Consider the following 24,049-nt stretch of genomic DNA (forward strand, 5'->3'; position numbering starts at 1 on the left):
CCACGTATCTTTTCCCAATCTTTTGGTAACTGTCACTTTAGGAACCAGTGCACCTAAGGTACATGTTCTGGCCCAGTTAGGAGGTAAAGTTTTTTGGACATTATGACCAGATAGGCAACATCATCCAGTTCCTCAGGGTGTAGACCAATATCCAGTTGGCTTAATCCTTTTATGCAATTGTATAAGCCAGCTACAATGTGGGTAATGCCCCACTGACACATTCCCAGCTGTTACTGTCTTGTTTATTGTTAGGCATTTTACATCTGGAAATGGTGGGGTCTCCACATCCCAATCTTGGGAATTTACATCTTCTAAATTTGGGCTATCTGGCCTGATCCATAAATTATTTCAGGATACATTATGGGACAGGTAGCCCCATAATGGAGACTACTTTATTGGAACATTCAGGGAAATGAGTGCAGTCAGTTTTATTTATCGCCGTCACTGTCCTCTGGATCATAATGAAATGAACATTTGTTTTGCTGATTAGGGATACCAATTAAACTCAGACATCAGAGTGAAAAGAGCAGGCATATTTTACTAGAAATAACTAAATAATATAACAGAATAATACAGAAAACATACAGTAAGAAAAGACAGAATAGTGCACTTAAAGCAAACAAATAGGAAAATACAGGGTAATGCATCAAATCATTACTACCTGAGAGAGAGAAGAGTGATTAAGAAAGATACATCACCACTTGCATATATCATCATCATCCAGATCCGCAGTCGCTGGGGAGCCCCAGTTACAGCGAGGATTTGGAGAGCCTGTCCCGGCAAGTGGGAAATCCTACGCGGTGCGTCCACCCATAGGTGAGGCTTCCAAAGTCGCTGTGAGCGGGTCCAGCCTTACATACCCAAAAATCAGCAAGCCAGAATAGCTGGCACCTTTGTTTTAAGCGGAAATATCTGGTTTCACTCTCACATTAGATTCCCCCAGAGCCTGGCCAGGGCTCAAGGGAGAAGCTAAGGGAGTTTCCCTGCTTATCTAATTGGATTATGCACAAGGTCTCACATCAGGCCACAGTGCCAGACAACTGTCTCCATGACCCCGTTATCTTATCCACACACAAAGAAAGATAAAGATACATTCAAAATAGCTACATCTTCCATACATATTTCACTAATGATTACATACTGAGTTAGCAGCTTCGGCTCAGGGCCTGTTGCTCAGGCTTCAACACTTCCACCTTTTACATCAGAATAGGTGGTTTGTTATAACTTAGTACAATACGTATTAGCATAATGGTTATCAGTTATAAAATATACAGGATTCATCTATAGGTCAACTCTGGCTTGGGCCTGTTGTCCAAGCCTTAGCACTTCAACATTCTGTTTCCAGGGGTCCTGATGGGTTAATGCCATCCAACTTATGCCAATATGTGTACATATTATCCATGCTAGGATTAAAGAGTTCATTCCTACAAAAATTCTAAAAAGTATTATTAAGTCAAGCACAATTAAAGGTATTAAATACAGATATACCTGCACATAATCTAGTTCAAAATATGATTCAAATGAGTCCCAAGTGCAATTCATACACTCCTCTGAATCTTCAGTTTTAAAGGATTATTCTCTTGTGGTTGTACCTCCCAACTGTCAAGTGTAAGCCCCTTCTTGATCTGTGTGTAGTGGATCCAAGATTTAACCGCATCCAGCTTCACAGCAGTAGAAGTTGTCAGAAGGACTTGGAATGGTCCCTTCCACCCTTCTTTTAGAGGTTCATTGTTCTAGGTTTTCAGGTAAACCTAATGTCCTGGTTGGTAAGAGTGGACTGTGTCTAATTTGCTCTGTGTCCTGTGATGCAAATACCTTTTAAGAGAAGATAGAACTTTTCCCAAAGATATTACATATTCTTTTATAATCTCCCCATTATTTCTTCATTTCCTGGTTCTCGAGACAAGCTCTGATATGGTCACCCATATAATGTTTCAAATGGGCTAACCTTCTCTTTTAATTTTGGTGTTATCCTTGCCCTTAATAATGCTAGTGGGAGAGTGTCTGGCCATTTTTATTGAGTTTCTTGACAAATTTTACTCATCTGTCTCTTTAAGGTCTGATTCATTCTTTCCGCTTGTCCACTTGATTGTGGCCTCAAAGGAGTGTGTAAATTCCACCTTATTCCCAAAATTCTTACTAAGGACTGAATTACCTTTGCTACAAAATGAGGCCTTCTATCTGAGGATATTCCCATTGGTATTCCAAATCTAGGTATTATGTCTTTCACCAGTACCTTAATCACTTCTCAAGCCTGGTTGGTACAACAAGGGATAACTTCAGGCCAACCTGAAAAAGTATCGGTTAATACCAACAAGTACCGATACCCATTTTGTGTGGGAAGTTCAGAAAAATCTATCTTCCAATAATCTCCAGGCATATTCCCTGTCTTTATTTTTCCTGGTGGAGGTCTGGGCTGATTTTGCAGACTGTTTTTCTGGCACATTTCACACTTGTTAATGATGCTCTTTGCTATACCAGTCATTCCTATGCCTAGAGCATAGGTTTTCGTGTTATCCACCAATGCTTCCATTCCTCAACGGGTTTCTTTATGTGATTTTTCTAACAGCTCTCTCATTAGGCTTTCAGGGAGTATCATGCACTGGTCTTCAGTCACCCACCAACCATCCTTGTCCTTTTGTGCATTTGTTAATTTAATCAGTTGGTCATCTTTTTCTTTATATTGTGGGGGCTGGCCCAGATTTTGATACTTTTCAGGTCACAAGCCTAATATTTCTTCTTCTGCTGCTCACTTTGTGGCCATATCAGCTTTATGATTTCCCACAGTGAAGTGCTAAGGCTTGGACAACAGGCCCAAGCCAGAGTTGACCTATAGATGAATCCTGTATATTTTATAACTGATAAACATTGTGCTAATACGTATTGTACTAAGTTATAACAAACCACCTATTCTGATGTAAAAGGTGGAAGTGTTGAAGCCTGAGCAACAGGCCCTGAGCCGAAGCTGCTAACTCAGTATGTAATCATTAGTGAAATATGTATGGAAGATGTAGCTATTTTGAATGTATCTTTATCTTTCTTTGTGTGTGGATAAGATAACAGGGTCATGGAGACAGTTGTCTGGCACTGTGGCCTGATGTGAGACCTTGTGCATAATCCAATTAGATAAGCAGGGAAACTCCCTTAGCTTCTCCCTTGAGCCCTGGCCAGGCTCTGGGGGAATCTAATGTGAGAGTGAAACCAGATATTTCCGCTTAAAACAAAGGTGCCAGCTATTCTGGCTTGCTGATTTTTGGGTATGTAAGGCTGGACCCGCTCACAGCGACTTTGGAAGCCTCACCTATGGGTGGACGCACCGCGTAGGATTTCCCACTTGCCGGGACAGGCTCTCCAAATCCTCGCTGTAACTGGGGCTCCCCAGCGACTGCGGATCTGGATGATGATGATATATGCAAGTGGTGATGTATCTTTCTTAATCACTCTTCTCTCTCTCAGGTAGTAATGATTTGATGCATTACCCTGTATTTTCCTATTTGTTTGCTTTAAGTGCACTATTCTGTCTTTTCTTACTGTATGTTTTCTGTATTATTCTGTTATATTATTTAGTTATTTCTAGTAAAATATGCCTGCTCCTTTCACTCCAGTGTCCAAGTTTAATTGGAATCTTTAATCAGCAAAATACACATCTACAAAAGTATCTCAAATATGATGGGCCTTACAGTGCATGTTTGCTACTTGTTTTGGTAAATTCATGGTTTCCAATAATTTTCTTATCAGGTTTCCATATTTTATTGGAGTTCCTTGTGCTGATAAAAGGTCTCTTTCTTTCCATAATGCTCCGTGTGTGTGGACCACTCCAAAAGCATATTTAGAATCAGTCCAGATATTGACAGTTTTAACTGCTGACATCTCCAAGACTCTCTTCAAGGCTCTTAATTCTGCCTTTTGAGCAGAGGTGTCAGGTGGTACTGCACCTGCTTCCAATCTCTGTTACCTTCTTCCATTTTCTGTTACCACAGCATATCCTGCCTTTCTTTCTCCATGATCCACAAAACTACTCCTGTCCACAAACAAGTTCATTTCCACTGGCTTCATAGGTATGTCTTTCAAATCAGCCCTACTAGAATACAGTTGTTCAATTGCTGTCAAACTGTCATGTTACAGCTGTTTCCCCTGGCAAAGGTAACAGTGTGGCAGGGTTTAACACAGAGATTTTTATCTCTATGTCATCCTGTTATAACTTATATATATATATAAGTATTGTCTGGTATTTCACCCTTCTGCTTGGAGGCAACCAATGCCCCACTTTTTGCTCTATCACAGTTGTTACTGCATGTGGTACTTGAACAACTAATTTCTGCCCCAAAGTCAATTTTCTTGCCTCTTGTATAAGCATTATTGTAGCTGAAACTGCCCGTAAACAAGAAGGCCAACCTTTACTTACTTTATCTAGTTGTTTAGAAAAATATCCTACCAGTCTCCTCCAAGATCCAGTCTTTTGAGTCAATACTCTGAGCGCAACATGTTGTCTTTCATGAACGAACAGCTCAAAACGTTTTTCTAGGTTGGGTAGGCTGAGAGCTGGGGCTGTCATTAATGCATGTTTTAACTGAATGAACAATCGCTGACATTCTGGAGTCCATTCAAGGAGATCCCCAGGTCCTTTTATAGCTTCATATAGAGGTTTGGCTGTTAGTCCAAAATTAATTATCCACAGGCGACACCATCCGGCCATTCCGAGGAATGCACTTAGCTCCTGTTTAGAAGTCCTATTTAGAAGTTCTGTTTATTAGAAGTCGACAAATTGCTTCCTTCCGTTCTGCTCCCAGGCTCCGCTCTCCTTGGGAGACAGGTAAAACCTAGGTAAGCGACAGTGGTTTGCATTATTTAAGCCTTCTTCTGTGACATTTGATGTCCGGATTTTCCCAGAAAATTCAAAAGATCTATCGTATACCGCATACAGTCTTTTTTTTGTCTGGGAACTCAAAAGAATGTCTTCTACATATTGTAATAAATTGACACGTCCTTCATTTTCTCTCTGTAGGGTTTCCAATTCTTTTGCCAACTGATTCCCCAAAATAGACGGGCTATTTATAAATCCCTGTGGCAGAACAGTCCAACATAATTGTGTTTTCTGACCAGTAGTAGGGCTTTCTCACTCAAAGGCAAATAGTCTCTGACTTTCTTCTTCTAGCAGGATACTAAAGAAAGTCCAGTACAGTAAACCACTGATCAATTTCCCTTATAGTAGTCAGTAAGGTACACGGATTGGCTACTACCGGATGCACATCTTGAACAATTTAATTAACAGCTCTTAAGTCCTGGACCAGCTGATATTCCTTAGAGTGAGGTTTCTTTACCAGGAGAATGGGAGTATTACATTCAGATTGACATTCTTAATAGTCCATATTTCATAAAGTTTTCTATTACTGGTTCCGATCCTCTCCTTGCCTCCAATTTTATAGAGTATTGTTTTTGTCTTACTGGTTGGGCTCCTGGCTTTAATTTAATCTTCACTCAGCTAATTTCGACTGACCTGGTACTTCAGATGCCCATACAAGGGGACTCATCTCATCTAAAACCTCTTCTGATATCTTTGTGTTTTCTTCTGCTGTAACATAAAACTTTGCGCCTCCAGCACTTTTTCTTCAGGTATTTGCACACGGATGTGATTACCTTCAAACATGATTTGGGCATTCAATTTACTTACAAGTCTCTTCCCAATAAGGGCATAGGGCAATCAGGTATGTACAAAAATTTATGCATCAAATTCTGGGATCCATATCCTCATTTAATAGGTTGGAAGAATGGTCTGACTTCATCGCCCCTTGTGGCGCCAACAATGGATAAACTTTGTTTACTCAATTTACCTTTACATGAATTTAAAACTGAACATGCCACACCGGTATCGACTAAAAATTTCATTTTTTCATTCCCCAACTTCAAAGTAACCAGGGTTTCTGTTGCAAAGACTCCTAAGTCACTCCCTGGTCCCCATCAGTTGGAATCCTAATCCAAAATCAACAATTCAGTGAGTTTAGGATTTTCATTATTTTAGGGAGTCTCATCCACAATCTAATTTGCAGACACCCCCTCTTCCAGTGTGCTTTTCATTTGCAAACTGCACACTGATCTTTTTCAAGGGGAGTAAAAGGACCCTTATTTCTCCTCCTCTGATTCTAATTTCCTCTATTCTCATTCCACCTTATACTTCCTTGATTCCCTCTCTCTATTGCTGCTGCTATGAATCTGTCTCTTTTAAGTTGGTCCCTCATTTGCCTTTTCCTTTGCTCCTCCTCGTTATTATTGCACACTTTCCAAGTTGCCTCTAGCAGTTTATTTATAGATCTTGCATCCTCCCCCTTGTACTTCTGCAACTTCTTTCTAATGTCTGGATAAGATTGTCCCACAAATATGTTAATTAGAGACAGCGCATTTTCTTCTTTTTCTGGATCTAGATCTGAGTATTTTCTGGCTGTCTCACACAATCTTTCATAAAAGGCGGAGGGTGTCTCATCTTTTCTCTGAACCACCTGATAATCTTTTGCCAGATTTTTGGGGTCTGGAACCATCATTTTTTGGTATTCTCTTTGTCCTGGTTTAACCAGTATAAGGTTAAGTTTCCCCAGCACTGGGGGAGGAGCTCTAGCCGGGTTATTCAGATACCATGCGGACGTCATGTCCTGGCGCGGGAACGTGTGGGCGCGTGGTTTTATACATCTGCTCCTCTCACTCCTGTATTGGTAGATATACTTTGCTCTGTTCATTGTTATCACTGTTATTGTTGCTGTTTGTTGTGTTGCTGTTGCACTGTTGTATTAAACCTTTCCTTATCTCAGTTTCGGGGCTTTGTATTTCACTCCCTTTGTGGGGGAGGGGCAGCGGCTGCGTGGTCTCAGACCCCGGCAGGGGCTAGACCATTACACTCTTAAAAGTAACCTTTGTGCTCTGTCACTGGGATCCCAGTTAGGGTTCACAATGGGGAAATGACCTTCTACCCTCCCCTCCTGCGCATCCCATATGTGTAGTCTCTCTGCCCCTTCCTTGGCTTTTGCCATTATCATTCGTCTCTCTTCATGTGTAAAAAGATTACTCAGAACAACCTCCACATCTTTCCAGTCCAGATCATGATTTTCAATAAATTTCTAACACTTGGTCTGCCCTCTGTGGATCTTCCCTGTAGGTGCCTGTCATTTCCTTCCAAGCTCTCAAGTCCCCTACAGAGAAAGGAACTTTTACCCACACCGGCTCTGCAGTGGACCCCACTGCTTGTCTTAAAGGGGCCTGCAGCACAGCTCCTCCTCGCCTAGTATGACGGGCTACCAGACCATAACTTACACCCCTGTATTCTCTCCCTGCTTCCTTGTCAGGCTCTCTGTCTTCCCTCACTTGCACATTTTCTTCCTGAGCATCAGATGACCACTGTGGGACCGGTGGTCCCCATATGGGCCACCAACAACTGAACATCCTCTTCTTCCTCATCATCTTTACACTTATTACACCGTTTTCCAATACTACAAGCTGAGCAGCATCGCTTTAAAAATTTTGATTTTCAATTTCATGTTCCAAAGCCAATACATTCATATAATTAATCCACGATCTTTTCTACTAGTATAGTCATTTCTAAGAGTAAAGAACAAATCAACGTAAGGTATTTCATCCCACTTCACTTCCCATCTACAGAACCACATTAATTGCTATATTGTATTATATTTCAAAGTTCCATCCTTTGGCCATTTTTCCTGATCATCCAAGATATACATTGGCCACCAATGATTACAATATTCAACTAACATTTTCTGAGTTAATGGACCACCTCTAAACTTTTGTCAGTGTTTCAATATACAACCCAGAGGGGAGGTTCTTACAATGCCTCCCACAGAAGATGACATTACATTCCTCATTGCCCTTTATGTCTACCTGCTCTGGTCATCACCATACAAACATAGGAGACCCCCCAGCAGCTGCAACCAACCTTTATCCATCAACACGTACTTTTCTAGTCAATGTACTTGTGGATTCCTTTTACTGAGCAATATCTCAACTTGCTTCCAGTCAAGTACTCACTGCCCTGCTGGGAAATCACTAGGGAAAGTCCCCAGAGAAACCATCCGGTGCGCACTGAAGTTCCACTCGTGATTCCTGGTGGCAAGGAGAGTTGGCCAGACTTCAAGTCTCACTGTTGGCTGAGTCCCACACAGGAGTGTCCCACCTGGGTTGCCAGAAAACTTGCTACCTGAAATAAAGACTCTTGAAACCAAAGATTAGTTTAGAAAGGAGATATTGCTTTATTCTGTGCAGGGTGCTAGGTGGAAAGCATCCACAAATCAAGCACCCCACACCAAGGAATTACAAAGTATTTATATACTCCAAACTATGTGATTACATACTCTCTATAATAATTATTGGTTAGTTGCTTATCGCTCCTATCCTTTATTGGTTAGTAACATATAGTGGGTTTGTCAACTTTCTGAGCAAGCTCTAAGGGTAAGGTCTGTATCTGGGCAGGAGTCTTAAGTTTATTTATGTAAGACAATTTAAACAAGCTCCCAGGTCCCAGGATGTTTCTCTTCTTCAAGGACTGTATCTTCTGATTAGAAGTTCATTGCTATTTATTGTTGACAGTTTGAGGAACAGACTGACCTATCTGGTGCATCCAATTTGTCCTTGTGTTTGATGAGAAACACTTGTCTGGATAACAATATGCACTAAGTGGCCTTGGGTGCGATGAGAAGCATTTGTGGGGCCTGCAATGTGCGATGAGAAACGGCTTTGTGGCCTCCTACTCCCGGGAAACAATACACTCTTTCCCATGGGTAGCAAGTACTTACAGTTTAAGCAGCTCTGAATAAGGCCACTTGTTCAGGGTGTCAACCCAAAGGGTAGCGTATTGGGCAGGGGGATTAGACCCAATGGAAAGAAGAGACCCTTTCTCTATCAAAATGCTTATGGCAGGCCGTATTTTAGAAAGCGTGCAGAAAACTGCCTGCCTTCAGTTGATGTACAACCGCCTGCTAGTTCCACAACAGCCCTCTCCCATGCAGTATGTGACAGACCCTGAAAGGTTACATCCTTTAATCAGGGGATTGTCTGACGCCTTGAAGCTGTATGCTGTCCAATTACAAGACCAGTTGCAGTCCCCAGCTGAGACAGAGGGGAGGACCCCCAACACAACTTGGGAAAAAGTAGTGCAAGAATTAATAAATTATGGGAGACACATGGGATTCACTGGCCAGGAGGAAACAAAATCTAAACCAGCTATTAGAAGGGTCGAGGGAAATGGGAAAACAAAAGCAGTAATCTTGAATAATCCGCCACAACCCCAGCCCAGGGAACGCTGCCGCAACACCCTCATAATAGGAGATAAATATTATGGATGGAGGGCATTTCAAAAGGAATTTCTTGTGAAGTTATGCATGGTTTACCCACTACCAATCTAGAAAAACTGATAACTAATTGGGGCAAGATAAAAGGGGATTCTCTCAAGATATCCTCGGCTCCCCAGACTCGGATACTCCATTCACTCATCTCAAAGAGCCAATTACCCTGAAGTTGGGAAACCCGTCCTGCCATCCTCAGTGAGCCGGAGGATGGCCGGTGGAAATATCTGAGAAGGCTCACAGAGAATAACAGTGGAGATTTACTGATTTCCCTGGGCCCTTTCTGAACACCTGTTACCTTTTTAGTAGATACAGGAGTGCAGATGTCAGCTCTGTAAGTGAGTGAGGCCAATCGCTGTGGCATAATGGCCGATAAAAAGCAAATTTGGGTTACAGATGTGTTTGGAAATTCCCGACCCCAACCAACTGCTCGAGTAAAATGTTGGTTGCCTGGGAACAAATCCCTGACAGACGTCCTTATGATATTAGGGGATTTACCAACAAAAAAATTTGGGGTTTGATTTGTCAGAAGGGCATGCTTGGATAGATTCAAAGGGAAAAGAGTGGATGTTCAGCCTACTGACAGTCTCAGTATGACTGTTGCAACCAGCACCTGAATTGCCTCCCTCTAAGACTCTAAATGTTAAACCCTATCCTCTCCCTCCAGGAGCTAGAGAAGAAATTAACCCCATTATTTCAGATCTAAAGGAGAAGGGAATAATTATCCCTATACGCTTCCCCTATAATTCTCCCATTTGGCTTGTACACAAGCCGAATGGCAAATGGTGGCTAAGTTGAATACCGGCACCTGAACACCAATCCCTTAACCGCTGCTGTGCTGAATATAGTGAAACTGATTGCAACTATTCAGGAACAAGCCCATTTTGGCAGCTATTGATGTAAAAGGTATGTTTTTATGGTTCCCTTGCAGGATATGGACAAAGACCATTTTGATTTTACCTAGGAAGATATAGAATACACGTTTACCCATCTCCCCTATTTTCATTCACCGACTATCGCCCACTGTGCTTTAGCACAAGAGCTTGCCCAAGTTCCCCCCATGGAGGGAGTTAAAGTACATCAGTATATTGATGATGTGTTGATTGGTGGCCCTGATGTCTCTGTGGTGGGACAGGCTCAAAAGGATATAATTATCCATCTGAAAAATTTAGGAATCCAACGGAATAGATACAACTCCCATCCTCTGAAGTAAAATTTTTAGGCATCTGGTGGAGGTGAGTGATAGTGTGTATTCCTCCCTTCAACTTTAATTACCCTAACAGGTGAAAGTGCCTGGGAACAAAAAGGAACTTCAACATGTTTTAGGCCTATTGGTATACTGGAAGAAACACATTCCAGATTTTTCTATCATAGCTCGACCTATATATGATCTAACAAAAAGGAGGACCTCTTTGGATTGGACCCCCATCCATGACAAAACCTTAAAACCGCTGAGTTTTGAAGCTGGGGTACAACAGGCCCTAGGGCCAATCTACCTGACCAACCCTTTCCAAATCTGAGTGGGGCCTTGTGTAAGGAACTGTGTTAGACTTTGCTTGTCTCAACATTGCTGTTGCACCACCACCATTTCCTGGCCTCAGCACCCTGTTGCCACAGAGGAGTACGTTCTAAAGGAGATGAAGTGTCCCCGACGAAACCACGACATCCACCTGAAGCTAAATCGGGGTGCGGAAGACACACGGGCCAGCATGACCAGCGCCTGGGCATCCATGCATGGAGGACCACGGGACCAGGAGCCCCATGATCGGGATGAGACGTGCAGGCTGGCACGAAATGGGCAGACTCTTTGGAAAAGGTCGAGGGGACTGGGACAATAAAAGGACTGTGTACTCCTCCCTCGGGGCGCACCTTCTTCGACACCTGTTACTTGGAGCTGGGACCTCAGCGGAGCTTGGAGTCACCATCACCTGCACCGAGCCCGAGCCAACGGAACGTCGCTGGATCCCTGGTGGTGGTGGTAATTAGCTGCATATCTACCATTTTTCTTGCTTAGGGATTCTGACTTTCCCCTTCTTTTCCTCTCCATCCTATCACTATTACTAATTGTTACAGCAAATAAAGTTCACAAGGTTATACAGCATCTGACCTTGTTTGTGTCTTAATCTCACTCTTTTGATCGTTTAAGAACCCTCCCCGATATTGGATCGGGACACCTTGCCACCCATGGGCTTTCAATTCATATGTGGCAGTGTGGACCCAGAGGTCCCACTTGCCCCACTGAATTTTACTCCCAAAGTTTCAAAGATGCTGAAAATTGCTACTCTACCTGGGAAAAAAGTCTATTTATAATCAATCTAGACTTACAGGAGGCTGACAAAATTATAAAATGGCAATCAATTAGTCTGTGAGGGCACTTCAAACTCCTAAAGTCGGTAACCACCAGCACTCCACCCCCTGCTGGAATAGCACAAAAGGAGACTGTGAGAAAATGGTACACACAAATAGATCACTGTTGTCATACCCATAAGATTGAGGAGGGAACACCTAAAATCCTCCCCATACAAGAACCAGCAGATGTTAAGACAGATGAGAAACCCCCTTCCTCCCCCATTAAGCCTGCTCCCCAGTTTGAGACTAATTTAAAGAACGTATGGTTTACTGATGCATCCTCTAGAAGAGAAGGAAAAGCACAGAAATATTGATCAGTAGCAGTGCATGTTGATTTGGGAGACCAAGTTGTAACTGAGAGGGAAGAAAGTGCACAGGTGGGAGACCTGATAGCAGTATGGAGTGCAATAAAATGGTAAGTGGAAAACAAGGATCTGTTATACATTTATATGGATTCCTATTGTTATGGAGGCTCTCAAATAAAGAAACAACCACCAAAAGTTAAAAATTTATTGTAACTAGCCCTCCGCAACTATTCAATTAGAGGTTCGAATGCCTGTGAGAGAACAGAACAACTTCCTAGGGTTTAACGGCAACCCAAAACGCTCTATCACTCACCTAACAAGTGAGGACTCTCAACCTTGAGGACCTGCTCAGGGCAGCGTCCCGACCCAAGTCACCTCAAGGAGTTTCCCTGGGTGCCATCCCAACCCTAGGGCAGGGTCCTTGACCGCAGCATGCTGCTCCAGGGGACAAGGTCAAAATGGCTCCCCGCGGGGACTCCACTGATACCCAGGCCAAATCTGATCTGCGGTGAAAAGAGGCTCCTATTGGCCAAAGGCCCCAACTGCCATGAAGCCCCAAGAACAAAGGCAATCAGTAGCTGCTACACTTCAGCAGCCAAGAAGCCCTGTTTTCACTGGGCGGGTGCACCTGCCACACCTATGCAGCGTTTAAAGGGAATGGCTTCCCTTTTAGGAGCAGAATGAGTGGGAAGTTAACCGGGTGCCAGTATGGCAAAAGGATAAATGGGAAGAAATTCTGGACATTGCTAAGCATAAGCCTATCTTAGTGGGGTTGGTTGCAGCTCATCAGAAAGGAAGTAATCCAGCTCACCTTGTTAATAACTGAGTGAATTCCCCAACTCGCTCAGCAGTGATGGTAATGACAGAAGACGGAAGAGTAAAGAAGTGGGAACCCCTACTAGAGTGGTTGCATGTTAAATGTGGCCACTTGGGAATTAAAGATCGTTTTAGAGAAGCACCGAGTTGAGAATAGCTGGTGACCTGGGAGCTATGTGGTGCTGTTATTTCTGCATGTGGTCAACGTCGGACATGTCTCAATCACCGTGACCCTGACCCTCCACTTCATCTGAGGGATAACAAGGGTCTATGGGAAACATGGCAAGTAGATTACCTAGATCCTTTCAAAAGGACAAAATTGCACAAAAGTTATCCATTGTACCCATGGCCCTGGGGCTCCTCCAGAGACATGGTACCTCACAGAACTTAGAATTCTCGTTTGAGATACGTGTAATGTTGGGGATATTCCTCTATGGGATTTAAAAAATCTGACCCATGTTGTAATAGGACAATGAGGAACAAAAATGGTGGTATCCTAGAAGCATGTGGAATACCTTTCATGCACCCTCCTGAAGTAGAAGCAACTACAGATAAGAACTCTGATGCCATACTTTTGTCACTACCTGATCAATACAGTTGTAAAACTGTTCAGTATGCCCCTCCCTATGGCCTAGCCTGGGGATGCTCTGTGTAAAGATATATATGCATTTGAGAGTCCTTGAACAAGCAGGGCTGAAGTGCACAGATGGAATACCAACCATGTGTCCTAAGAGGATTTTTCACTTTACCCCACCTCATAAAAGAAAGCATAAGGAAAGTGATAAACCCCAAGATTGACTTGATTGGGCTATACATGGAGATGAAATACCCAGTTTTTATACCTGGGGAATGAAAATATCTCTGATGTTAGAAAATATATTTACCCCATATGTAATCCTTAAAAGACACCAAGTTGTCTTGGAAAATATTACATGGCAAATACATGTTTTAAGTAATTGGACTCAGTATGCTTTTGGGAAAATGAATACTCAATTACAACAGGTCTCTAAAATGACATTGCAAAACAGGTTAGCCTTAGATATGTTGTTATTAAAAGAACATGGAATTTGTGGTAATTGAATCATACTGAAGAAGAATGGTGTATTCACAACACCACTACCTCAGACTGAAGAAGCTCACGCTAAAATGAAGGAAGTTGCTGACCAAACTGGAGAACTATTCTATGCCATGCAGTCCAAGGACTGGTTTGATAGATAGAGTCCAAATTTGTGGCCAGGATCAATCCTAAAATTATTGGGACTCACCAGATGGGGAAGGTGACTAATACTGTTATGTGGATTTTTATTTTTGATGATTGGCTTGGCAAGAGCTCAATATATGATTAACAGTTTGGTCTCTTCAGCTTCTTCTCTCCTTTCACCCTCTATTTGCTATGCACTGATCGCCGCCCTAGAAGATGAACTCTACAGGAATGAGATTCGACCAACAAAGTTTGAGCCACAGAGCAATGTGAGAGACTGAAAGAGTTAATGTCTCAAACATTGTGGCTGGGAGGGGGGTCGATGGCACAGGATGCAGGGGGCGTGCCAGAAGGCAGGTAGTTCCGTGTTGTCAGGCAAGATGACTCACAGAGTTTATTTGAGGAAGGGGCTTCGCGACCACCCAAAACACCCCTTATGTCCACCCCTCACTACGCAAGATCAAGAGTTATATAAGCCGCACAGGTGTTTGAGAGACATGTAAGTCCTCAAAGAGGCATGACTGGCGCGATCAAGAGGCGGCAACTGGCACCTGAACACTCACTCTTTCTCACCTCACATGTAAATAAGCCCAGGAAAGCCCACCCTTTTCCTCACCTTGTATGCAAATAAGCCAACCTATTTAAAGAACAGCAAGCCATAGCACCGTGCGCACCCACCACCGTCTCTGACAAGATCAGGAACTGGGCCAGAAGACATTGCTGGAACCCAGGGTGATGATCCAGATCTCTCCTCTACATCTATTTTTCTATCTTTCTCTCTCTCTTTCCATCTTTTATGTGTTACAGGCCATTCAGCCCTTTATAGAATAACAGGGTTTAATATCCACTGTTGAAAACTGTTTACAGAGCTTTGAGGTCTAATTAGCTTTAAAAAGGTTTAATTGGCTTCTGTTAAAATAAGCTTCTGCCATTAATAAATTTTTCATTCGACTGTTCAGTGTTAACATCACCTTAATTTAGTCCAAGGGTATCTCGACTATCAGAGTGGGTTGTTCAAGACAGCCCTCTCCAGCAATAATTGGCATACCTATTAAAAGATAAGTCCCGCCACCCTAGGCCCTCTAATCTTTGAGGACCAGCTAGAATGCAAGGGGATTTATCTCTTGCTAAATTAATCTGTCATCTTGAATGCAACACTTGCAAATCGTAAATGTGTTTATTGGATGTGGAAGAGGCAGATGCTGTGGGACTGCAGCTGCACTAGGGCCAGCCAGGTGCTCGCCTGTGCTTGTCAGGGTTGGCTCCTAAGAAGTGATGGGTATGGGAGCCTGCTGGGAGGTGGCGTTGGAGGGCCCCAGAGCTTGCCCTGCCTCTGTGCACTGTCAGTCTCTGGAGGTCCCTGTTCCTCAACCTGAGGGATGGCTATCGGTGGGACACTTGTGCAGGTTGTAGCGCTGCTGCAAGAACTGTTTTTGGTCCCTCTCCCAGGCCATCCTCCTGCGCAGGTGGGCGAGCAAGCCGAGCACATATTCCTCATACTTCTTGTCCTCTCGTGGCAGGTACAGCAGCTTGTTCAAAAGCTGCTTGCAGACTGGGCATTCATCTTTCTGCTTGGACCACCAGTCAATGCAGTTAAAGCGGAAGCAGTGCATGCAGTAGGCCACACAAGCTGTCTTTTTGATATTTCTCAGGCAGATGGGGCACTGGGGATCTGCCGCTGCCTCTGCCAGCCCTGCCTGGGGTGGCTGGCTTGTGCTGCTGTCCCTTGCAGCAGAGCTGCTCTCCTCCATGGCTTTCTTGGTACCTGATGCCATGTCCTGCCAAGAGAGACATGCAAAGTGCTGGAGCTTGTCTGGTGCTAGAAGTGGAAAAGCCAAGGAAGCCCCAGAAGGCTGTGGGAGAGGGGAGGCAAGGGCCTCCCAAGAGCTCTCCTTGCAAGCTGGAAAACATCAGCCATATCCCTGTGGGCCAGCTGGCCAGCCAGCCCCAAGGGCTGCCCTACACCCCTGCCTTCCCACATAGGCTCCCCTAGGCAGGCTGCCTGCCCTGGACAAAGACATGCTGGGGAAACCTCCTGCCCAGGCACCAAGAAAAGGCAAACTTGGACAAAGGGCCCTGGGTAGGGGGAGCACCTGTGGCTCTGAGGGGGAGAGGCTCCAGCTGGGGCTTGGCAGGAGCTGGGGCAGGGCAGAGAGATGTGGGGACAAGATGGGCCCCTATGTCTAGACCCCCTTGTAGGTGGGCTGTAGGAAGGAAGGAAGGGATGGGGAGCAGGAGGAGAAACCTGCTGGGACCTCCTCAGCAGCACCCCAGTGCTCAAGCCACATAATACAGACTCTGGTGAGGTGCACCCTGGGTGAACACCTGAAGCACCTGAGCCTTGAGCCCCATGCTTTCCCCCAAATGTCACCAGATTAGCACAGCATACCTGCAGAAGCCCATCTAGTACAGCAGAGAAACTCAGAAGAATCTAGTACTGGGTTTGCTTGTGTGTGGCTGTGGGGTGGGTTTTATAACAGGATAAGGGGCTACATCTGTGGCCCCTATAAGAGGCTTCTCAAAGCTCCCTGCCTCTGGCCAAGGCTGTGCCAATTAGCAACAGTGGCTGTGTCTCTCTGATAACTATTTAAGAAGGGCAACCTAGAGGAGGAGTAAGAGGCAACCAGGGTGGTGATCCAGATCTCTCCTCTACATCTATTTTTCTATCTTTCTCTCTGTCTCCCTCTTTTATATGTTACAGGCTATTCAGCCCTTTATAAAATAATAGGGTTTAATATCCACAGTTGAAAACTGTTTACAGAGCTTTGAGATCTAATTAGCTTTAAAAAGGTTTAACTGGCTACTGTTTAAATAAGCTTCAGCCATTAATACTTTTTCCATTGACTGTTTGGTGTTATGTCACCTCAATTTAGTCCAAGGGTATCTCGACTATTGGAGTGGGTTGTCCAGGACAGCCCTCTCCAGCGATAATTAGCCCACCTATTGAGAGATAAGTGGTTTCTGTTTCAAAGACACTGAATCTAAAGGCTGCCAAGACTTGAGCCTTAAAATAAAAGAGCAGATATGCAGAGCTACACCAAATTTCCACCTATCCCGCTTCTGAGACATTAGTGCGTACTTACAGAAAGAGTGGAAAATATGAGCAATGGCAGAGGGCTCTTCCAACAAACTCACTAACCTTTGTGCACCCAGCAGCTTGGGGACTTTCTGTTGCTTAATGGAGTTTTATTCCACAGATTTGTGTAATTGCCTTTTAAACCGCTTGTACTTTTGAGCCAAAATATCCCGTGGAAACAAGTTCCATGATTTAATGACAATTTGCCTGGAAAAACACTTGCTTCTGTTTTAAACTTGTTACCTGATCATTCCATTTAATGCCTCCTCTTCTTGCATTATAAGAGAACAGCAAGTAATGATAACAGGATTGTGTTAATTGCTATCGTATAGTTCTGTTCCCTCAGTTACCTCTCACATACTCAAGACATTCCATGACTGCTCATCCTGGTCTCCATGTTCTACTTTTTTTTTTTGTTGTTGTTAATTACTTCCTTTTTGACATGGGGATGAGAACAGCATAGAGACTTCATGGATTCATGATATGTTGACATAGTATTTTCAACTTTTTTCTCATGTACTTATTTTCTAATAGTTTCAGAATTACTGTTTTCCTTTTTAACCACATCTGAGCATTCAGAAAACTATTTATACAGTTTCTAGTACCTTTCCTGAGTAGAAATAGCTAATTCAGTGCCTATAAACCCATTGACTAATTAGAATTATTTTCCTATAGATGACCTATCTTCATTCATCAACACTTTCAGCTGACATTTTAGCATTCACTAAAGTTCATTATATTCTTTTATAGCTCTTTATTTTTTTGATCATGCTGAAGAGCATTTTGTAATAAACTTTGTATCTTCATTATTAATACCCCTCCAGATAGTTTAAACATATTGCTTAGGAATATTCTAAAAAGCATAAAGCACAGAAATGAGAGGAAATGTCCTAGTAATGGCTATTCATAAACTGAGTACTTATTCCTTCATTTTGTTTCCAGTTATTTCGTTAACGAGTTCTTAATAAATATTATATTCCTAGCTCAGCATGTGAACAAAATCTTTCCAACTTCAAAGTCTGTATGGCAGAAGGGCATAAAGACATAAAATTACTAGTAGCTGTCTATTGAGCCTGAATCCATAGCCATAAAAGTTGACAGAAGACTTTCTACTGCTCTGTATATGAATTGGATTAAATACCTATAGTGCTATATGTAAACATTTTAACACTGAAATTTTGAAAATACAATGACTTCAAGCAATACTTTTTACATGAACCTGATGTGGTAGTCAGAAACCTGTCTACTGACAAAAGCTGATATATTAAGCTTATAAATTCATACCTTTCTAACGGATGAATCTGTTTAAATTTAAAAAAATCTTGGTATTTTGAAGCCTGTTCATTAAAAGAAAAACCCCAAACACCTAAAACTGTAAGGGATGAAGTATCTTAATTTTCAAGTCAGCTGAGAAACAGTCAAGTCTTCAAAGGAGCAAAAATATATTACTATATTTCATAGTGGTGACTACTTTTGAAGAAATTAAAGGTTTTGTAAGGTTTCTAGGCTACCAGGACAAAAAAGTGGAAAGGAAGCATGACATTCTACATATAATTGGCTTGGGCTGGCTAGGAAAAGTAATTTTAAAGAATATGTGTTGATTTACTAATCCCTATGTAATAAATAGAATCTTGTGTATCTTAGTTCACAGTATCCAACATTCCTCTTAAAATGCTGATATTTAATTTAAACAAAACAGAGCTTCAAAAGAAAGTCATATAGAGAAATGCTTTCAGGTTAACAGATGCTACTTTGCTAAAAGAGAACGTCTATTAAATTGTTGTATAACATACTATAGAAGATAAATTTCACAATATGCTGTATTTAGCAAGTATTTTGGTTGTTATACACTGACAAAATACATACACAGCAAACAAAAAATGGCATTCAAAATTAGTGTTTATCATTATAGCAAACTGGGAAAGTTCTGATCCTGTGAACAGCTTGTTACTTAGGGAACAACTGAGGTATCAGGGAAGACAGTGGCTTGACCCCAGTAACACGTCGAAGTGGAAGAGGCACTTGCAGGGTGAAAGCGTTAGCCGCGCGCAGCCGCTTTGAGCTCTCTGGTGCACAGCTTACTCTGGATGCGCCGCTGGGCTGCTGTACTGATTTTTTCATGGTCTGTTAGTAGTCACAATCTTTACTTCCACACTACATTATCTCAAAATACTCCATTTGCACACATTTGGTGAACTGAAAAGTAAGCAGTTCTACAGTACTTCCGTGGAACTGAGCTCTCAATTACACCTGCCCGACGACGGAGGGCTGAGGGGCCCAGCAAGCTTTAACGAAGCCACGCACGACGCTAGTGTGGAACGTTCAGTTTCCCGAGGGAGACTGGGAGCCGTCACCGGGCGCACCTCGGCGGGCAGGGCGGCCGGCTGGGCCTCGGCCGCTAACGGCCCCGCCGCGGGCACTTCCGTCCCCACCCGCCGCAGAGACGGGCGCGCGGCTCCCGGCCGCCGGGGCGCAGCTCCGCGAGGGGGCAGGGTGGGGTCGCGCGGTCACGCGGGCCCGGCGGCGGCGCCCCGCCCAGGCAGCGCGGCGGCGGCGGCGGCGGCGGCGGCGGAGGAGGAGGAGGCCGCTGTAGGCGCGGGCCGCCGCCGCCCCCAGCCCGCTTCGCACCCGCTGCTCCCCTGTCCCGGCCTCTCCGGGAGGATGGTAGGAGCGAGATGAGCCCCGAGCCGGAGCCGCCGCCAGCCCCGGCTCCGGAGAAGGAGGAGGAGGAGGAGGAGGAAGCGGCGGCGGTAGTGTCGCCGCCGCCGCCGAGTGAGGGCGGCGGCGCCAGGCGTGGTGGCTGCACCATGCTGGTGAAGAGGGTCGGCCCCAAGTCCAGCGGCGGCAGCACGGTGAGCGCGGGGCGGAGCTGGGAGCGCTGATCTCGGCGGGGGGCGGGGGCGTGCGGGCGCGGTGAGGGCCGGGCCGGGCCGGGCCGGGCGGCCCATGGCGGCCGGTGCCCGCTCTGCCTCCGCGCCCCGCACAGCGTCCCGCGGGTGCCCCCGCGGCCCTAGAGCTTTCTGGAAGTTGGGGTGCGGCGGGGTGCCGGGCTTCCGCTAACTAGAGCTGGCGGCACCTCGGGCCGGGCCGGACCGGCTCTGGTCTTCCCGCCGCGCGCGCGCTGCCTCGTCTCTGCCAGCCCGGGACATTCGTTACTCGTTCATCCCGGGCAGAGGCGACATCTGTAAGCAGGTGGTTGTAAATAAGTTTTTGTTTTAAAATATATAAATCCGAGGTGCTTGGACGTAAAGCTTAGTTTTCCTTTGGAGTTCTGGGCGGTGCCTCTTGGTGAACTGAAACCGTTATCGTGCAGTTTTAATAGTTTTACTGCTCTTTCTGTTTCGTTTCTTCCCACTATGTTAATCATTAAGACGTCTTTGTGTGAATAAAAGGAGCTGTGAAGTGGTCTATGTGCTCACTTGAAAGCATCTCTGGGAAAGTTGTAAGTGTGGCAGTGGTGTGTAATTACTTCCCAGCAGAAACTACTTTTGAGTGGCTTAAGCCTTTCCCTTTGTACGTGCATGCTTGCAAGGTGGCTTAAAAACAAATCTGAGATGACACTCCCTGAGCTTTCATCAGTAGGTGGGGATTGGTGACTTGTTTCAGGCAGGATCGTTCCAGATGAGACGATATAACCAACCCTATTTTGTTGGTGGTGAGCCCGGAACATAAGATGGGAGTAGAGGAAACGAGGGGAGTGCTCAAAGTAACATTGTCATTGACTGTTTTTGAAGGGGTACAGATACAACGCTAGAAGTCTTGCCACGATAAATCTCTTTTGGCAAGTTGAAATCATGTAAGTTGTATTTGTAACCTGACTTACTAGCTATTAATATTGTCTTAGCCTATATTCATGTTCGGGTGAATAATGTATTTAATAATAGTTTACTCACAAAATTGGATATGCTGAAAGCATTGCTTATGCAAGACGTTTTATAATGTTGAGTTTGTGTCAGGGAGCTGACATCTGCTACATGTGTCACGAACCCTCCCACAGATAAGCATCATCTGCTGTTAGAGAGAGGATAGTTTACTGTTTTATGTTAATGTGAAGTGAATGAACTTCTAATATGTTTAACTGAGTGTTAATAGTGTAGCATTAATGTGATATCATGCCTGGAGCTTAAAAATGTAAAAAAATAATCTTGAAAACATCTGCTTGATATCAGTAGGTTCTTTGTCCCTTACTCTTATCTGATGCAGGTGTTAAGGTACTTCTAGAGTGTGATTAACCCAGGGAAGATGTAAAAAAATGTTCTGTGGAATTAATTAGTGAAGTTATGTTATGTAAATTAATTCTGAAGTGACTGCTTCACGCTTCTTGTAACAGATCACTTCTGTATACGAGCCTTTCAGTTCTCTTTTAGAAATGGTTATGTCTTCCAAAAAGCAGATTGGACTCCTTCAGGAAGTGCGACTGATGTCTGCTGTATTTGCTGTTCTAGGTTTGTGTACAGCAGCTCCCATTTAGAACTAGATATATATGATGCAGTAACCCAATTGGAAGTCAGAACAGGAAGGTAACTTTAGAAGAAGCCTGTTAACTTTTTAGTTAAAAAATGTAAGCTTTCAATTCTATCAGTATGGATAATGTGGTGAAAGAAATAAAGTATGTCATTATATAGAAGAAAAACAGATTAATTTAAATGAAGAGGAGCAGATGGTAGTAAATGGAGGGTATGGGTAGAGAAATTTTTAAAAAATCAAAGAACTTTTGATTTCTTTACCTTTGAAGAAGAGTACAACTCAAATGGAAAATAAATCTGTAATTGACAAAGGCACTAACCTGTTTTTTTATTAATAGATGAAATGTGTGTTATAGTTGGATTAAGGATTGAAATAATGCTTTTGAGTACTTCAAATATTCTATCAGTTTGAAAATTTAGATTCTCAATGACATAAATTCTTAATTTATGAAATTATCTCAGGTTTTGCTTCCTGGGTGTTTTTTTTGCCCCCTCCCTCCTCGTTGTGCCCTTAAGTGACTTTGTGTTCCCATAATACAGCTCCTATAAGAAAGAGACATGGGGCTCTAGCCTTATCTTCTATACATTGGTATAGCAGTAATACAATTATACTTACATCAGCTTAGGGTGTCCTTCACAATTCCTGACTGAACAGGCTGTTTCCTACTTCTTTATTGCAGTTCCTGCACCTTCCCGTGATTCTCATGTGGCTGTCACATTGCTAGAACTCTCTCTGCCTAGACTTTATTGAAAGAGCTTATTCAGACTTAAATCAGAGACCAGATCATGGCTTTAGATGTAATTGCAGAGATCTCATTCATATCAGTGGGAGTGCATCTTTGGCATTTGAAAGTGGAAGCCTGCCTTTTGGGCTACTGCTGCTGAAGAAATGAAATTTTGGTTAGCTGATGCTTTGGTCTGTGAAGGTTGTTTTACCTTTAATTTTTATTCTGATTATTTTGTTACATCAGATTGGTAGGACAAAGTGGAAGAGTATGACCAAGTCTATCAGGTTGCTAAGGCTTTCTACCTCTACCCCTCCAGCTTGAGAGTAACAAGCTTCTGGTTGTTGATTTATCTGTAGCTAACTTCACCCTGTTGAATGCATTGACTTCACTGAATTGAACAACTCAAATGCTAAACAAATGACTCTATGAATTGAGTTACTGGCTCAAAACTGATAAGAACAGTAGTATGTTTAGGTAAATCCCACTGGAATTAAACCAGTTTCTGTTGGCTGTATCACACCAATTTCAGTGATCTTCAGCAGTTGAAGTAAATGATGCTGTGGATGTTTTGTTACTGGTTATGTAATCTTGTTCCACCTGAATTATGAACACGGGTAGTATAAAACTTAGCATGACATTCAGAAGATTCATACCACGTACTTCATTTCTATGCAACTTATTGTCAGTAATGCCACGCTAAGGAAGATTTTTAGTAAAGTACGGTACCGTACTGTCTAAATAAAGTGCTTCTAATGGGAGAAGTCCACAAACCTATGTACCTCTTTGAGAATCAATCATACATTAGTTTCATGTTCTTGGACACTATAAAACGCCTCAGCTATGGTGAAGCTGAAGACCGCTGTGTTTTTTAGAAACATAATGAAAGCATTCTGAGGGTTAAAACTGTTCATCTTGGAAGTTTGCCAGCCATTATTCATTAAACTGTTTTACACAGCAAAGCACAACTGGTATACACCCAAAGAATTGCCAAAGGTTTTTACCCTTACTGCTAGCATTTTTCTTTTTAATACTTCATTAAAAATATAGCATAGTGAAACTGAGGCAGCATGATTAGATGTTACGAGACTTTACTGAAGCACCTTCCAGTCCATTAAGCTGGTTCCTTAAATTTCTTGCTTGTAGGATTTTAACTGAATTGCTAGTTGACAGTTTAGCTATTAAGTCCTTTGTGGAGCACTGTTTTTCCTGTTAAATCAGGATAGTTAAGAGATGAACAGTGCTGCCTTCTCAGGGTTGCCAATATAATTCTGAATTTTCCCATGTTAAATTAACCCTGAGCCTGAACCATTACCAGGAGTGATGAGCTGCTGTCTTTAAAAACAAGTCACTTTTGCTTATACTGATGCTTAGAGGGCACTTTTGCTTTTCTGAGTTTGCTGTTACTGATCCTCCAGGTTCTAGCAATCTGGAAGGTTTTGTGTTCAGAGAGAAGTATGCTAGGCTAGAGCAATAGAACCTTAATTATATAAATAAGACTTGATATTTTAATACTGAAGATCCAAACTTAACCACTGGGCAATGAGCTTGAGTAATTAATTGCCTGTCCCCTGGAGAAGCATGTGAATTAACTAAGCAGTCTGTGCTTTTTAGAGGAATTTCTCAGTGTCGTACATTCTTCTACATTTTAGGAGGAAAACTTCAGCAATGGATAAATCAGCTTGCAATTTGGTGTACTATAATATGCTGTTATATATTATTTCTGTAAGAAGTAGTTAGACAATACAGTACTGTCTAAAGCTGAGCTTT

The 24,049-nt window shown here is 43.2% G+C and overlaps 1 protein-coding gene across 1 annotated transcript in view; it reads left to right on the forward strand.

The window, feature by feature from the left end:
* The first annotated feature begins 19,651 nt into the window (after positions 1–19,651).
* Positions 19,652–24,049, forward strand: part of MFSD14B (major facilitator superfamily domain containing 14B) — a 33,697-nt gene continuing 29,299 nt past the window's right edge. The window contains exon 1 of the mRNA XM_074855015.1: positions 19,652–19,940. Within this exon, the coding sequence (XP_074711116.1) occupies positions 19,764–19,940 (177 nt within the window). The 5' untranslated portion in view covers positions 19,652–19,763. The remainder of the gene's footprint in view (positions 19,941–24,049) is intronic.

The sequence above is a fragment of the Strix uralensis genome, chromosome Z, assembly GCF_047716275.1.
Source record: "Strix uralensis isolate ZFMK-TIS-50842 chromosome Z, bStrUra1, whole genome shotgun sequence".
NCBI lineage: Eukaryota > Metazoa > Chordata > Aves > Strigiformes > Strigidae > Strix > Strix uralensis.